Below are 17,283 nucleotides of genomic sequence, written 5' to 3'. Positions count from 1 at the left end.
ATCAAAATAATTTGAAATTTTGTTACGATGAGGGTATTTATATTGAAATCTAAATTTATATCTTAAATTTAAATTTAAACTTCTAAGATTTTTTTTATAGGATAAAATAATGAAACGAATTTTTTTGATAAAAAATAATAATACTTCGCACGATGGTAATGGCTACTTGAACTGAACAATGAACACTCTTTGGTCTCTGGCCAATTAGGTCCACTCTGATCAGAGATTTAAATTGCGGTCGGATAGCGGTGTAGTGGCCGTTATTTCGCGGTCGCGCCACTATCCGCCACCGCTATTAGAGAAAAAACGGAAGGAAACTTGAATCTCGTTTATAACGAACGAATCACGGTCGCGAATTGCGGTGTAACGCTGAATAGCGACAATAGCGGTCCGCTATTGCCGCTATTCCTATTTTCATTCAAACAAAAAAAATCGCTTTAACATTCTGGTGTAGGCAATTCGTTAATATTCACTACTGGGAGGTGAGGTTTTTTTTACCTTTTGATGTGACTTCCAGTTCGGGAAATGATCGAGGCATTAAATATGCACCTTGATCTTCTTGCTTATTGAATAGCCGGGTGAACGAACATCCACATGCCGGAAAGGAGCGGGGAAAAGCTTAGAATAAGAATAAGAAGATTACTATGAAGGCACTGAAGATTCCATTACTGTGGTCAATCAATGCTTAAAAGAATTTGAAACACACTGGCATCTAAGCCACAGAATGACGAGCTGCCTGTAGCATTTTCACACTAATGGGAAACAAAGTCGAGGATGCTAAATTGCTTCTGTTTAAAAACTTAAAATAAAATCAGCAAGAAAAAAAATAAACATCAATTTACAAATTCAAAAAAAAAATTCACAAAACTTAAACTTTTGAAAATATCAATTCTCTCAAATTTAACTTCAATCAAAATCAAGTACATGCAATTTAAGGTAAACAATTAATTCAATACTTAAATTACTTTTTTTATTAATTTCTAAATTTATCGTGATTTTGTATGTTTGGGATTAGATTGGATTATGAGACATTGGTAGAAGGAGTCAGGAGTTATTGGGACTTAAAATGAGAGACAAGAGATGAGAGTGAGATTTGAGGTTGACAAAAGCAAGCAAATACCACACACCAAATAAAAAGAGAACTGAGAGATGGGGATGAGGATTAAAGTTTGGAGAAAAAAAATTATTGAATGCAAGGTAAAGGGATGAAAAGTTGTGTGGGTCTATGCAATTTAGTCAAAAGACAAAGGAAGTAGATTTGAGGCTATTATTGTTAAAAATTGCCCACAACATGAAGGCTGCCAAGTTTAATTTATTGTAAGTTCGTAAAAAAAAAATTCTCTTAACTCATAAATAATAATGCTCTTACTTAATTTATGAATGTCTAATCACTTATTATTTGATTTATGCATAATATAGTTCGATAATAATTTGATGAGTAGGTAATTAAATAATTAAATATATTATTCGTTATGATTATTTATTTTTTACATGTTTATTTATCTCTTGTTATTTTTTAATTATCATATAAATAATTTTTTAAATATGAATATTTTATTATAAATATTTTTTTAAATAAATAAAATACATGATATGATATAAATTACTTTAAAAATCATAAAATGAGAGGTTTTATGATTAATAATTAAAATTATTATATTTTATAGTAAGTTGAGCAAAATTTAAAAAAATTTACGACCACGATAGCCGTAATGACCGCGAAGGTCTCCGTTACATCCGCAACCGTGATAAACATGATACGACCGAAAATGTGACCGCTACAGCAATTTAAATCCCTAACTCTGATAAACCCTCTTTACTTCAGCTACTCTCATAAAACCCATTTTCTCATAACAGATAAACCTTCTTCGCGGAGACAACTTCGGCGGAGACGGCGGCTTCTCCAATGGTGGCGGTGATGGAAGCGTGGCAACTTCTGGGAAAAGCTCCTTTCGCCTTCGTCGGCATTTGCGTACGATAATAACCAAACCCTAGAATGGGATTCTCATGGATTACCGGCCAACATAGTGGTTCAACTCAATAAGCTAAGTGGGTTCAAAAAATACAAGCTTTCAGATATTTTATTCTTTGACCGGCGGCGATGGACCATGGTAGGACCTGAAGATTCATTCTTTGAAATGGTTTCGTTAAGAGCAGGAGGAATCTACTCAAAAACCTAGTTACAGAAAGAGCTTGAAACTTTAGCCACTTGTGGTATGTTTGAGAAAGTTGATATGTAAGGAAAAACTAACCCGGATGGAACTTTAGGATTAACCATTTCTTTTACAGAAAGTACTTGCCAATCAGCTGATAGGTTTTGGTGTATAAAGGTGGAACTAATGGCTCAATCCAAGCCTATTGAAATGGACCCTGATATGACAGATAAGGAGAAATTAGAGTATTATAAGAACCAAGAGAAGGATTATAAGAGGATGATTGAGAGAGCTAGGCCTTGTCTTTTGCCAATGCAAGTGCATAAAGAAGTGTTGCAGATGTTGAGGGAACAAGGGAAAGTGACTGCTAGGTTGTTGCAGAAGATAAGGGATAGGGTTCAGAAGTGGTACCATGATGAAGGTTATGCTTGTGCTTAGGTTGTCAATTCTGGGAACTTGAATATTAAGGAAGTGGTTTGTGAGATTGTGGAAGGGGATATTACACAGCTTGTAATTGACTTCCAGGATAACCTTGGGAATGTTGTTGAAGGGAATACCCAGCTTCCAGTTGTCAGGAGAGAGTTGCCTAGACAGGTAGATGATTGATGACTGTTTTTGGTCTTTTATTTTCTATTTTTTTTGTTTAGAAGGTTATGAAATTTTTGAGCTATGAGAAACTAACGAAGAACCACATTGTGCATTTTGATATTTGATGTTATAGATTTTTACCTTCAATGCTAGTCTGGGTAGGATTTGATCAATTGCTTTGATTATAAAATTCTTGAAGCATATATTCGATTGTTTTTCTACATTCAAAAATAACTGTAAACAATTAGATAAGTTAACTTGATAGTTGGCAGAACATGAAATAGCAGATCAAGTCAAGAAGAGAGAAAAAAGAACTATTGTGTGAATATCAAGTAAAACACTGACTTTAATGATTTTGAATAAGCTCTCATAAACTATAGATTTGCTGATAAGATATATGTCTTCATTTCATCCAGTAATGAGTGATCTTTTGTTGATTGAGTTGATCCAACTGATAATACATCTTTATATATATATCTAAATACAAACTATATAAAATATAAAACTATCTCTTAAGATCTCATTGGCCAATATATTCTCCGACGACTAAGTAATCTTTCTCATTTTATCTTCTAACTTCACACAAGACTAATCAAACTTATCATTTAGTCATCTGTAAAGAAAAAGTAAAAAGGGAATGAGCAAACCACAACTCAGTAAATATAAGCTCACACACCTTATCAGATCAAGCATTATTTTCTTACACATCATATAGATCATTCAAAACATTCATCAAATCATAATATCAAAACATTTCAAGATCACCGTTTTGTCAAATATTTCATAAATTCATAAATCAATGTCAAAATATATCACTTCATAAATCATTGTAAAATATGCTATCATTCAAATATCATAATCAAACCAAATCATGGATCAATCATTAAAAATCATCACAAATCATCATCATCATAAATTATCATTATTATTGGTTTATTATTAGTTACGGTCACTACTATAACTCGTGACATTGGTTGTATCGACAATTTCATCCTCATGATCATTGCTAACTATTATAACCTGTTAGCGAAGGCCTTATGCTAACTACTATTACTCGTTAGCCAGGGTCGTATGATCATGTCTTTGCTAACTACTATTACCCATTAGTCAGGGTCGTAGAATTAGTTCTGGTGTCGATGATCCCACTTTCCAGGGATGTAAAAACGTAACTATCATAAAATTATTCTTTAAACATAAACAATTTTCTTATTTCATTTATAAGCATGATCCATCATTTATATAAAGAAACACAAAATAATCATATGCTTGATCCTATTATCATACATTGAAAATAATGAAATAAAATATTCATTCAATTAGAAATATACATATATACATAGTTTCAAAAACAAGCAAAGTGTGTGAGATTTTGTTTACCTCCATTCGATTCCACCACTTAATTTTTTCTCCAAAATAATGAATGGTCTATCCAAAATCATTTCAACATATCAGAATTCAATCAACTATTTTTGAGATCATTTATACAAAATCAACTAAGTTACACAAAGAGTTAACTTAACTAATTAATACTGGCAGTCTAATCTCTTTTCATTAAAACAGTCATATCTCAATATATCCAAATCGAAATTATGATCTCTTTAATGTGTTATAAACTAAACTTGATAAGCTTTCTAACCATATATGGCACACCTCGTAATTCCTTGTAAATTAATTATAAAAATTTTTGAAATCCATATCAGATGCTACTGTCAAACAGCATGTATACCTTTTAATAAAAATTACACATTTATTCACAGGAAACTCCAAATTCAATTTCCCTTATTTCGTTGAAAAGTAGATTAAATGACTTTTTTAGACATGTATGGCTCAATACATAATTCCTTGTATAAAGATTAAGAAGAATTTCGAAATTCTTCACTGTTACTGCTACTAGACAGTCTGTATATTCTTAAGTAAAAATTAGACAACTCTTCATAAAGAACTCGGATTCAACTTCTGTTAATTTCATTAGAAAGTAGATTCAACATGCTTTCCAATGATATATAATAATCATAGTAATAATCTATCCATTAATACAAAATTTTATTTTAATTCATTATTACAGATCATAACATCTCATTCAAAAATAAAATTTCTCCTTCAATTTTTAAAAACTCAAATCCTTACTTTCAACCTACAAACTCCATTCAATAATCATCAATAAATCTTAAGAACATGAAATAAACAAAGCTCAGTAATTTACCCAAATAGATCATCAAGATTAATGAAGGATTTCATGATTTTTTTTAGTTTTTCTCTCAAAACTTCAACTCCAAATAATAGCAATCAACTTGACATTTCTTCTTAAATAAAAAGAGGACATGTACTTACTTTTAAGAGATTAACTTGATTATAGCCTCTATTTGTGAATCTCCAACTTGATTTTTCATATTCTCTAACCCTAAAGAAGATGAGGAGAAAAAATTATATTTTCTTTTTGTTTCACGATAGTTAGGTTTTCTTTCATCTAATACTTCAACCCTTATTTTTTTACTAAATAATGTCTTAATAAATTGATGAACTTTAATATTAATCTAGTTCAATTATTATTTGGGTTGAAGTATTTCACGATATGATGAGCAGAATGAGGTATGCATCATTGTTGAGATAAAGCTCCAAGAGCTGGATCAAAAATCAGCTGAAGTCAGTACGGAGTGGAGTATTATACCTGGATATGGGGGCGGCCTACTTTGGTATGTAACTCTAGTTATATATTTGTACTCTGCAATTCTGCATGTAGATCATTAGAGATTGTGGTTAAAAATTCTTACTTATATTGTTTGCATATTGTGCAATGTTTTCTGTTCAGGCTTCATTTCAACCTGGTGGAACTGTCTCTTTTGAGCACCGAAATCTCAAAGGGCTTAACAGATCCATTCTTGGTTCATTGACCACCAGTAATTTTTTTTATCATCAGGTAATTTTTCCTAAATAATCTTTTTGCTCTCTCCCTCTCTCATTTTTCTTGCAAGGACTATTTTCACCAGTGATTAGTGTAAAACTTTAATCCTAAGATGTTCCTCTTTTATTTAAAAAAATTTTTTTTTTCAGGATGATCTTGCTTTCAAGCTAGAATATGTCCATCCATATTTAGATGGTGCTTATAATCCACGCAACCGAACTCTTTGCCCAAGCTGCTTCAACAGCCGAAAACTGAGCCCAGTTTTCACTGATGGGCCCAGAGTTGATGAAGTCATGCCAATATGGGTTGACTGAGCTGGTGTTAAAGCTAACATTACAAAGGTAATCTGCTATACTTAGCAAAGCTCTTGAAGTGATTTTTGGATTTTACATACAGTAGAATCAATTGTGATCGACATGATTCTGGCAGAATTTCACCCACCAAAGTAAATGTACTTATGGACTTATGATGGAAGAGATAACAATGCGTGATGAAAGAAGTCATATTTGTCCAAATGCTCAAAGAGTGCTGCCAAGTGGAGGCATCAATGCAGATGGGCCTCCAACCACTCTCAGTGGTACTGTTGTTGATCGAATGGCATTATTATCACACGTGATAATACCATTATCACACGTGATAATACCAAGTTTGTAAATGGAGCTATAGTTGGTGAGAGGAATGTGTTCCAGGTTAGCCCATATATTTACGCTTTGAATCGTTTGACTGAACAGGATAGTCTGTCCTTGCCGATACTGTTCCATATCGGGAATGAGGTGAAAGCATTGATAGTATAACATTTACTTGAAACATGCTTGTAAATGGTCCTTAATTTATCATATTTATTCTAAGATAGATAACAAACCCATTCTCATTATGTTTTTAACATTTTAGCTGTTCCTTATGGAATAAACAGGATTAAATGTATCAGATTTAGAATAATAGCCTCATTATTCTGGCTGTTGGATATTGAAATATCTTGTTTTGTGCACTTTTGAAATAGTTCAAATGGATAAGTTTAAGCTTACTCACAAGTTCTCCTATTACTGTAAACTTGCTCCCTTTAGTTACATAGTAGTTTATGAATAAATCTACATTTGAGTTTGCTTACAATTTTGTTTCCTAGTTAATTCCTGGCATTTATTTACTCAATGCAGGTGGACCAAGGACTTGGCATCGGCAGCAAGTTTCCATTCTCTAACTGCCACCAACTAACACTTACACGATTTCTCCAACTAAAGCAAGTGGAAGAAGGTGCTGGTAAACCCCCACCACCTGTTCTAGTCCTTCATGGCCATTATGGAGGTTGTGCGGGTGATCTTCCAAATTATGATGTTTTTTCTCTTGGGGGCCCCTACTCCGTGAGAGGGTATAACATGGGTGAGTTTGGTTCAGCGAGAAACATTCTTGAGGTAAGAATGATTGGAGATACCTGTTTCTTTCCTAATCTTTTGTTTGTCTTTTAATGTCATCATTTACATTGCATTTCATGTGAAAATGGACACTAATGAGGAGGATTCTGATGATAGCGAAAAACTTTGGAGAATTAATTAACTATAAATTGAGTAAAATAAGTGTGTGCTTGTGTTTACTTTACATGAAATGACTAAATTTATTTGAAATTCTTTTACTGATGTTACCTGCAGCTTGGAGCTGAGCTTAGAATACCTGTGAGAAATATACATGTTTATGCATTTGCAGAGCAAGGTAATGATCTAGGAAGTTCAAAGGAAGTAAAGGGGAACCCAACAGAGGTGTACAGGCGAATGGTTCGCGGTTCATCATATGGTGTTGGCGTCAAGCTAGGTCTAGTGAGAGCCAAGTATGCTGTTGACCATAACACTGGAACTGGTGCAGTCTTCTTCCGATTTGGAGAAAGGTAGTAAAATGTGATTTAGGGTCTAATTTTGCTTAATACAGGGTGGCCATTTCGGTTTCCAGTTACTGTTAGAGTCATTCTTGATCATAGAGATCTTTTAAGATACATGGAAGGAACTAGGTATGCATACTATTTAACCGGCTCTCTTGTTTCAATTATAATTTTTTTAATCTTGTGCTTTATATTTTTATCCTGTTCTGTGCAAACTGAGGGATGGCTAGGAAATTGTTGGTGCCTGATTATACTCTGTAATTCTAGAAGCCCCTTTCTGTACTTTTAGTTGAAATCCAGACTGAATTGGATTGAGTTGCACATCATTGGAATCTGCCTTGTACATATTGGATCGAGCTGCTACATTTAGTTGAAAGAGCTTGATATTCCTCCCACAAGCTAAGAAGTTCTGGATGAAGCTTGGAGATTCTCAAACCCAAAAAGAAGAAAACAAAGGAGGGATAAATGAATCCATGTGAAATGCCTGAAAATGTTGGACCACAGCGCAGGAATGTTGTTCGGAGTTGGATGTGAAGACACTCCTGTGGAAATTTTTGGAGAGGCATCAATGGAAAAAGTAAAAAAGTCCGAGAAAATTTGATCATATGGTAACCTGCTATCTATATATATGTAGTTTTGATTTCAAGGCTCTAAAATTGAGAAATTCTTTTAGGCCCTCAGACATTTACTTGAATTGCAAGAAAATCTTGGTTGAATAGAATTTGCTTAAGCTTTAAAATGAATCCAGATCCTCACATTCACCTTTACACTTATTTCTGTTTTCCAGTCTAATTTTCATTCTTTCTTTTGCTTTGAATGACTGTAACAAGCACCATGTGAGGCCCGAAACAAAATTCCCACATGGATCACATAGATCCTTGTTTTGGGGTTAACGATGCTGACTTTAATGATGCCCATACAATGGAATAAAGTACTCAAAAATTTAGGGATAAGAAAAAAAGAATAAAAAATCTAAAAATCAATTTGAAATTGTTTGATTTAATTCGAATCTTTTTTTATTTAATTTAAATTAAATTTAAATGTTAAATATATATATTAAGTTCGAATCAAATTTCAAAATGAGAGATAAAAATTAAAAAAAAAATTCAAATCGAATCAAATTATATATATTTTTTTAATTTTTATAAAATAAAAATAATAAATTAATAATTTCATGCCAAAATTTATTTAAATATATTAAAATAATATAAAAAAAATTAAAAATTGATAAATTAAATTAAAGTAAAACAATAAATTTTAATTTGATTCAAATTGAATATCAACATGTGCTCCTTTGTCGTCCTTGGTTGGCAGCAAGTTGTAGAACTAGTGAACCAAGACCTGTTGCCAGAAACAAAATTCCCCAAAAGAGAAATTTTCACAAACAAATAGTAACTTGTCCAAATCAATCAATGCGACCCATGCCCCAACAGGGCTACAAAACTCATGCTTTTGTATGTATTCATACTCTGGGAACAGTCAAGAAGATGATGAAACAGGCAAAAAGGTCATAAAGTCATATCTAATAACAGGCAAGACTGCTCATGAGTTATGGACTTTTGCTTAGCTTTTTTATTCGCCTTTGTTCGGTGGCCAAAAAGAAAGTTCAATAGATTCAATGACACAAGAGTTAATGGCAATTATCAGTTGAATAACAAGTTAAGAATTTAGTTATGGGACTTTATCTAATCTAGGCAGAGGATAAGTGAACTAACAGGGTACTTCCTGCTGGTATCAGGTAATAAGCTAGGTTGAAGACGTACTATATGCAGAGAATTTGTCTGCCATCAAGTAAATCAAGAAAGCAATCCACTGAGAGGTTTGTTTATCTCTTCGCCACGTTCATTCAAGTCTCTCATTCATAACTGGAATACTCCATTGAAATATAGTCAAATACTTCGTAAGGAACTCTCTGTCTGTCAAAAACCATTAGAACCCAGCCATTTCAGAAAGCCAAGTGAACACCAAGTTGAAGAAAATTTTCTGAATCTACAAAAGAATAATAATCCATGATTGATTTTGTAATGCAATGATTTAATTGAAATTCTATAACCACAAGAAAGAAATCAACAGGCAGCAAACATAAGAAACATTAAATCAAAGCCCTCTAGACAGTTTTTAAGAAACAGGAAAAAGTATGGTTTTATAACCAGCATAATCAAGAGCAAGCTGCAGCAAAACCACATCAACTAAGGTTATCGTACCAGTCTGGCTACGTTAACTAACACCAGGAATGCAAAGAACGAAGAAAAAAGATAAGGGACATGGAAGCCAATGTAGATGAAAAAGAAGAAAATAGATCCGATAAATTTTACATGCCAAAGGTAAATGAAGCAGATAGTTCTGTTCAAAAGTACATATAAAAGTATAAATAAACATAGGAACAACAGCTGAGACTACAAAAGCACTGTAGAGCTGTACGTAAAGTTGGAAGAAGAGAGGGTAACACTACCACCAAAATCATCTATTCATCTTGTGATAATGAATTGCTTACCAACCAAGTCACAGTCTAGACAATCAACTAGACACTTAAATATCAATAAGAGTAACTCTGTAGGCAGAGAAGGCATCAATCCTAATCAACTAATCATAATACAGTAACCTAAAAACAAAAGTGATTCCTTTTCTTCTAGATGAGTAGAAATACGAAATTATTGCCTTTTAAGTAATAACAAAATAATCTAAGCTCTATCGCAGCCCATTCCATTACAAACCCCAAAAACACCCAATCAAGTTCCAAAATCAACAGTATTATATATGGCTATATATATATATATATATATATCTAGATTACTTGACTTCGAAGAATCAATTTTTTCAAGCAAATTAGCTTGCTACAATTTTAACTAATAGCCAAACAATCAATAAAGCTGAAAATTCATATTATAAAAATGATAACAGAAAGAAAAAAAAAATCTGACCTTTGCACAAAAATCCAGCTAATTTAACTTATCATTGGGAGCCATATGATGGGGATACGCTGCTACTGACCCATATTTATTCGCACCAGACCAATCTCTCTGCTGCATCATCCCATACGAATTCGCTTCATACCCATTCTGATGATGATACCCTCCTTGATGCATCCCAACATGTCCATACATCGGCATTGGAACAGGCATCATCGGTGCCCCATGAGGAATCGGTATAGCCATCCCCATATACCCATTTTCATTCGCACTACCACCAGCAACACCTCCGCCGCCTCCGCCACTTCCACTATCATGAAGACTCTGCGGCACCGGCGTTGATGCAAACAGCTGATCGGAAGCCGATGGGCCTTCGTTGCTTAACCCTTGCATTCTTTTCAAATAAAGCCGATATTTTTGCAAATGACTGGCGACGTTCTCTCGGGTCAAGCCTTCCACGTTCATTAACTGCATGATCGTTTTGGGAACCGCGTTTTTGATCCCCAAATGAGCCACCACATCAACGAATCTCTTATGCAGTTGCGGTGTCCATACTAAACGCGGTCGTTTCAGTGTCTTCGCTGATGTGTCGTCCGAATTCTCCGCCGTCCTAACCGATGAATCAACTTCCTCTGCAATATCCATCTTCCTCATCTTCTTCGGGTCGGAACCCGAACCCGAGCCATCCCCTTCCAGTTCAACTACCATCGGGTCATTAAAAGAACAGAAATTGTTATTAGTGTTATTCGCATTGGTAGTGGAGTGGGCCCTGGTGGGGCGGAGGGAGGAGAGGGTATTGTGAGAAGCACGTTTGACGTCGAGAGCGGACTGAGGAAGCTCCGGCGATATTCTGAAAGCGGAGGCGAGTTCCGATGGGATTAAGGATTGAGATAGCAAAGTTAAATCATCGCAGTTAGGTAATCCCGTCTCCCATTCGAGAACACTTTCGTCAACATCATCGTCGTCGTCAACCACGGCGGCGGCGGCTGTTGTGGTGACTTCATCGTCTCCGCCGTAAGCTTCAAATTCACTCATCTTCACTTCCCCTCCCATATTTATTATTACTTTGTTAGCCTTCAAATTAGGGATTTTTTTAATTTTTTGAAAGAATTTTCGGAGATTGCTTTTTTGATCGGAAAGAAAGAGTAAAAATTGAAGAGATTTTCAAATATTTGCGTGAAAATAGGGGCCTCTTTGGGACGAAAGAAAAAAGAAACGCCCTTTTTTGAAGGAAAAAGAAAGAAAAGTGCTACATCTGATTCCAGATCCGTCTAGCGATAGTGCCAACGTGGACGACTTAGCCAGATATTTTTGATCCGCTATATATCTCTACGTCAATGAGGATTTCTCCAATTAGAGTTTGCCACGTAAATGATATGTTGTACGGATGGAACCGGTCCTGCTGGATCGACGGCGTTGGGGGATTTTATTACGCAAATGGACATGGTTGGGTTGGAAGAGAGGTAGCCAAGTAAGCAAAGTAATTGCACTTTTGAGGGTGTTTTGGGGAATTCAAGGATTGGAAATTTTTGGAAGGGTGTTGCCATTGGGTCTTTTAAGCGGACTATCCAATAGGAGAAGAGAATGATGGTGAACAGCTGGAAGAAAAGACGTGGCAGGATAATTGTTGGACATCGTGGAAGGTTGTGGACCGTTAGATGGGAATCAATGAACGAGAGGTAGATGGATTTGAGAGTAGCAAGAGTGTGAGTCATGAGAACTTTCGTCAAATTATTAGTAAATATTTTCATTTTTTTTTAGTAAATTGTATTTTATTTATTTAAAGAAGCAATAAATTATTACAGTACATATATTTTAACTATTATATAATATAGCTTTATTTATATTTCAAATATCACATAAAATTTTATTAATTAAGTCAAAAATAATCAAATACAATCCATATAATTGAGTCTTGATAAATTTTTTAATCTGTTCATATACTTGTTTTTTTGTTCTTTCTTTATGCTTGAAAAATTCGTAATTCTTTTCTCTCCATATATGGTATATATAAGCATTTCAAGTAATATGCAATATTACTAATATCAATGCCTTGCCTTTCATCATTGTCATTGTCCATTTCAATTCTTCAATCCATTCCTTGACTATTTTGTCAATCTTGCATGATTTTAATACGCTTTTTTGCACCATTTTTGCATATTCACACCTAAAAAGTGGGTGGTCCTTAGATTTCCTTTCATATTGACATAAGTAACACCTCTTATCCACCTCTACTCTCCAATTCCTCAATTTATCTTTTGTTGAAAGCATGTTTAGTATAATCATCCATGCAATCATTAAATGTTTCAGGATATGATACTAAAACCAGCACTCAACATTTTTTTGCTTAGACCTTATCTCATTCCAAACCGTTGCAATAGAATAGTCATTGGTAGGGACATGCCACACTTCAATACCATTTTTCTGTTTGATGAATTGGCATGCAGTAGTTTGGAGTTGAAATAGTTTCCTCCAGCCCCAACTTTTACCCTACTATTGTGTAACTTGCCATATGCTTTTGACGTTCAAGACACAAGCTTCAATCTAACCTATCTTATATAGATCCTACTTTTGAGAAAATAAATCAAATATTATTTATCATGCATGTCTTGTTCTAAGTTAGTGTGTCTTTTATATCCAACCATTTTTCAGAATTAGGGTGGTAAATGGCTTCCCAACTGACTTTAGCTCATCTCACAGTCCTTTCTTAGCCTTTCCAAAAAACACTAGAGTATAGTTGATTAATCCTTTTTAACACATGCTTAGGCAATATAAAATATCTACATTAATAATTGTGTAAGTTGTGAAGAGTACTAACGGATTAGCTGTAGTCTTTCAGTATAAAATAAGTGCTTACTAGTCCATCCTTTAATCCTAGTTGTGATCCTTTCAAGCAATGGAGCACAATCTTGTGCAAAAAGTCTTCTGATGACTAATGCGACTCCTAAGTAGCTGACAGGGAGTAAGCCTACTTTGAATTCTGTGGCTTGTTGAATTGAATAGATCTTTTCCCTACCTATTCCTGTGGCATATATTTCACTTTTCTTGCAATTAAATTATAGCCTTGAGAACAAGTAGAAAGCTTGCATAACCTCATCGACACCAATGATTAAATCCTTGCATCCCTTTGTGCAAATCAACAAATTATCTACAAAACATAAATGTGTCAGCTTGATCTTTTTGCACTTAGAATGATAGGCAAACACTCCAAACTTAGTAACTTCATCTAGCATTCTTGATAGCATATTTATTACTAGAGAAAATAGATATTGGGAGAGTGGATCCGCTTGTCATATTCCTCTAGCTCCTTGAAAATAGCCCACTAGCCCTCCATTAAGTGATATAGAAAACATTGGGGTTGTAATACAGTTGTTAATCCAACCTATAAAGTTTGAAGGCAATCCATTGGCTGCCAAAATGTTATGAATAAAATTCCAATCCAATGTATCAAAAGCTTTTTGCAAATCAATCTTTATAGCACACCTTTTGAATAATGTGGTTCTACTATATCCCCTTACCATCTCCTGTGCCATAAGCACATTGTCTGTGATGCTCCTCCTTTCTATGAAAGCACTTTGACTTTTGTTTATAATATTTGGTAAGACATTTTTAAGCTTATTTGCCAAAATCCTGATAATGCACTTATAAATGATAGTACAACATGATATGGGCTTGTAATCTCTAATCCTGCTTGGATTTGCACACTTTGAAACTAATGTGATAATGGTTGAGTTAAATGCAAAAAATATGTGCCCAATTTGAAAAAAGTGCAATATAGCATTTGTAACATCCTCACCAACAATGGACCAAGATTGCTTGAAGAAATAGGTTGTATATCCATCTGGACCAGGAGCTTTGTCACTGTTCATAAAAAATATAACAATTTTGATCTCTTCTTTCAACACTAGCCGTATGAGTGCATCTTGATCCTCAGAAGATATTAAAGCTTGAAGAAGTTCAGTAAAAATTCCTGTGAACAAACTTTAACTCCTTTATCTGGTGTACCAATCATTTTTTGGAAGAATAATACTGCTTCCCTGGAAATTTACAAAAATTTTTTAGTTTGTTTCATTCAGCATCAACAAGTACTCTTATCATGCTTCTTTTTGGTTTGGCTGCAACCATTTTGTGGAGGAATCTTGTGGTTTGGTCTCTTTCTTGTATCCAAGTCATCTTGGATTTTTGCCTATAATAACTCTCCTCAGCTTCCATTAACTCCTTCAGCTCTGTGGATAAGGTGCTTTCAAATTTAATCATTTCAATGCTTGGAATAGTTGTTAATATTTCTATCTGTACAGCCTTTAGCTCTTTTTTTTTTTTCCCGCACCTTTGCTGTTACATCCCTATAGTGCAAGTTGTTGTACTTTCTTAACTCCAACTTCAGTCTTTTTAATTTCTTATGCAATTTAGATAATGGGTTTCCTATCACTGGCAGCTTCCAAGAATTTTCAACTATGTTCTTAAACTCTTGGTTCCTATCTAGAAATTAAAAAACCTAAATAGTTTGGAAGGGGAATACCAAGCCATATTAAGTTTTATCAATGCAACACAATGGTCGGATACTTCAGGAACAATGAACTCCACCTGTGATTGTGCAAATATAGTGAGCCACGAGTCATTTATTAATTATCAAATCCAACTTTTTGCTAAATGGCTTTGTTGCTGACGATTAGTCTACGTGAACAAAGGCCCAGTTGCTACATGATCAAACAATGCTAGCTGAGCCATGCAATCCTGTAACTCTTTCACATTTGAATTGGCTATTTGAGAGCCAATGAAATCTGAACTCTCTGAAGGATATGCAATAACATTGAAATCACTAGTTAGGATCTAGGGACTATCTAAAATTATTCTTCTTAAAGATAGCAAGTGTGACCATAGCCTCCTTCTCTTAGCTCCATTATTACTCCCATAAATGGTAGACAAAAAGAATTTTTGACTTTCAAAGAACATACTGCAAGTAATACTTTGATCTGTGAGGTTCACTGGGTCAACCTGCACATGTGGTTTCCACAAAATCCAAATCCTCCCGTTGCATGCTTCTGAGTAGTTATGGTACATACCCCAACCATGAAAATTACTATCCAGTATGGCCTGCATCCGATGTTGTTTGACTCTTGTTTCAATTAGACAAACCAAATCAATATTTAATCTATGTATTCTATCTACTACATATTTTCTTTTTAGAGGATAGTTAAATCTTCTAGTGTTTTATAGTATACAATTCATATTGGAGAATTGGAAGTATGACCTCCCAAGGCAGAAGTGCCCGCCTTTACTTGCTTTTTTCCCTTATCAATTGGTCTTTTTTTTTTCTTTTGCTTTTGATAACCTTCATCAAATCTGCCACCCCAGCAGCTGTAGCTCTAGGCTTCTTTGGTGAATGAAAAATTATCCCATCCATTATTCCTTCAGAATCACTAATTTCATGCCTTATACTATCTAATTCCTTTATGGACTCCAATATAGCAAATCTGTTCACAGAATTAGCTTTAGCGGAATGGTTTTGTGCTGCTACCTTGTAGTTATTCTTAGTAGTAGAGAGTTTCTATTACCTTGACCTCCTCTATTTTACTCCCCTTTTTACTTATAGATGGCTCTATATCACCTTCATTCATTTTATAATCCAACAACGTAGCTTTGGTCTTACCTTCAGGCATCCACACCTTAGTTGCAACCATCATTGGCTTGCTTGGACAGGTTTTATCAAAATGTCCAAAAATGCAACGATGAAAGCATTTTTGAGGTATCCATGGTATTTCCACTTTTAACTGAAACTAGAGATCCATCTCTCAATTCAACATCAATTGTTCTTGGAACTTCTAATGCTGCCCTCATCCCCACACAAAATTTGGCATAAGCCAATCTTTGTTGCTTGGCAGTGATTGTATCCATATATAAAGGAGTCCCCGATACACTAGCAATGTAACTCAAACGCATTTTTTGAATATAATTCAGGTGGGACATTACCTAAATGAATCCAGACAGGCAATTTCTCCATATTAAATTCCAATGAATGCATTCCTGGCTCTCATTTTCTGATTATCAGTGGTTTGTTCTAGATGTGCAATGTACCGCGTTCAAGGATCCAATTCCTTGCATCAAAGTTCGGAAATTGAATCACAAAAAGATTATGCCCGGTAGGCTTAATCTCTACTTCACCTTCCTTCCCTCAAAAGTATATTGACCATTTTTGAAAGAGGCTATAATTAGGTATTCTCCCAGTGAATTGAACTATAAGGGAGTTCTGCCATTGGAGAATTCCTTTCTCAAAAACCTCATTCAACGATTTCACAGTTAACTCCCCTTCAGTCTTCAATGACAGATAATACAGAGTCTTTAACATTTTTACTTTTGTTCATTTATTAAATTAAATAATATTTTTATGTTTATTTATTAAATGAATTAAATATGAATAAAAATCTATATTATTTAGTTATATTTGTAAATAAATTCATTTAAAATTCATTCATTTATAATAATATTAACCTAATATATTTTTATCTTTTATCTTGATCATATTTTAAATTTTATTTATATTTATTTAAATTCATTTCTGTTAATTTAAAATTTATTTATTTTAATTTATTTAATTATAATTTATTTATTATTTATGAGCATGTTTATTTACATATATTTGTGAATATATTCATTTAATATCATGAATATACTAATTTAACTTAATCAAAACAAACCAAACAAGAATATCCTACCAGTTAAATGAACCAAATTCAAACGAATAAACTAATTGTTTATCAAACAAGAATCAAACCCAATCACCTTTAATAGTAAACAAAGAAAGCAAAAACATTCATTGATATATTCATTTGTTCATTCATATTCAATTCCTTTACGGTTGTTATG

General features: G+C 33.9%; 2 protein-coding genes and 1 pseudogene across 5 annotated transcripts; 2 read left to right on the top strand and 1 right to left on the bottom strand.

Annotated features, from left to right (window-relative positions):
- Positions 1–1,225: 1,225 nt before the first annotated feature.
- On the top strand, positions 1,226–8,461 carry LOC111302660 (protein TOC75-3, chloroplastic-like; annotated as a pseudogene). The gene is made up of 12 exons (XR_016326813.1): positions 1,226–1,317; positions 1,708–1,771; positions 1,858–2,747; positions 2,801–2,803; positions 2,895–2,899; positions 3,122–3,156; positions 3,685–3,763; positions 5,303–5,477; positions 6,073–6,240; positions 6,333–6,416; positions 6,771–7,052; positions 7,287–8,461. The product of XR_016326813.1 is annotated as a protein TOC75-3, chloroplastic-like (transcript).
- On the top strand, positions 5,488–6,096 carry LOC149515215 (protein TOC75-3, chloroplastic-like). Its single transcript, XM_089742451.1, has 2 exons — positions 5,488–5,658; positions 5,793–6,096. The coding sequence occupies exons 1-2, from the start codon at positions 5,536–5,538 to the stop codon at positions 5,955–5,957; spliced, it is 288 nt and encodes a 95-aa protein (XP_089598577.1). The 5' UTR covers positions 5,488–5,535; the 3' UTR covers positions 5,958–6,096.
- Positions 8,462–8,742: 281 nt separating the features above from the next.
- Positions 8,743–12,221, bottom strand: LOC111304334 (transcription factor PCL1-like). 3 transcript variants are annotated; one of them, XM_089742620.1, is made up of 2 exons: positions 10,432–12,221; positions 8,743–9,499 (listed from the first exon to the last, which is right to left on the bottom strand). In XM_089742620.1, the coding sequence occupies exon 1, from the start codon at positions 11,470–11,472 to the stop codon at positions 10,450–10,452; it is 1,023 nt and encodes a 340-aa protein (XP_089598746.1). In that variant the 5' UTR covers positions 11,473–12,221; the 3' UTR covers positions 8,743–9,499; positions 10,432–10,449. The 3 variants fall into 3 exon arrangements, with proteins under 3 accessions (XP_089598746.1, XP_089598747.1, XP_089598748.1); XM_089742621.1 differs by having other exon boundaries at positions 8,743–9,493; XM_089742622.1 differs by having other exon boundaries at positions 8,743–9,426.
- Positions 12,222–17,283: the final 5,062 nt, after the last annotated feature.

The sequence above is a fragment of the Durio zibethinus genome, chromosome 13, assembly GCF_047325235.1.
Source record: "Durio zibethinus cultivar Kanyao isolate XHJ-2024 chromosome 13, ASM4732523v1, whole genome shotgun sequence".
NCBI lineage: Eukaryota > Viridiplantae > Streptophyta > Magnoliopsida > Malvales > Malvaceae > Durio > Durio zibethinus.
This window is presented reverse-complemented; position numbering and strand designations above follow the sequence as displayed.

What these genes read in the sequence shown, in the direction of transcription:
- LOC149515215 (XM_089742451.1), top strand. Translation starts at nt 5,536, where the DNA reads ATGTTTTCTGTTCAGGCTTCATTTCAACCTGGTGGAACTGTCTCTTTT. An exon ending in GTAATTTTTTTTATCATCAG is followed by an intron (nt 5,659 to 5,792) that starts GTAATTTTTCCT and finishes TTTTTTTTTCAG; the next exon opens with GATGATCTTGCTTTCAAGCT.
- LOC111304334 (XM_089742620.1), bottom strand. Translation starts at nt 11,472, where the DNA reads ATGGGAGGGGAAGTGAAGATGAGTGAATTTGAAGCTTACGGCGGAGAC.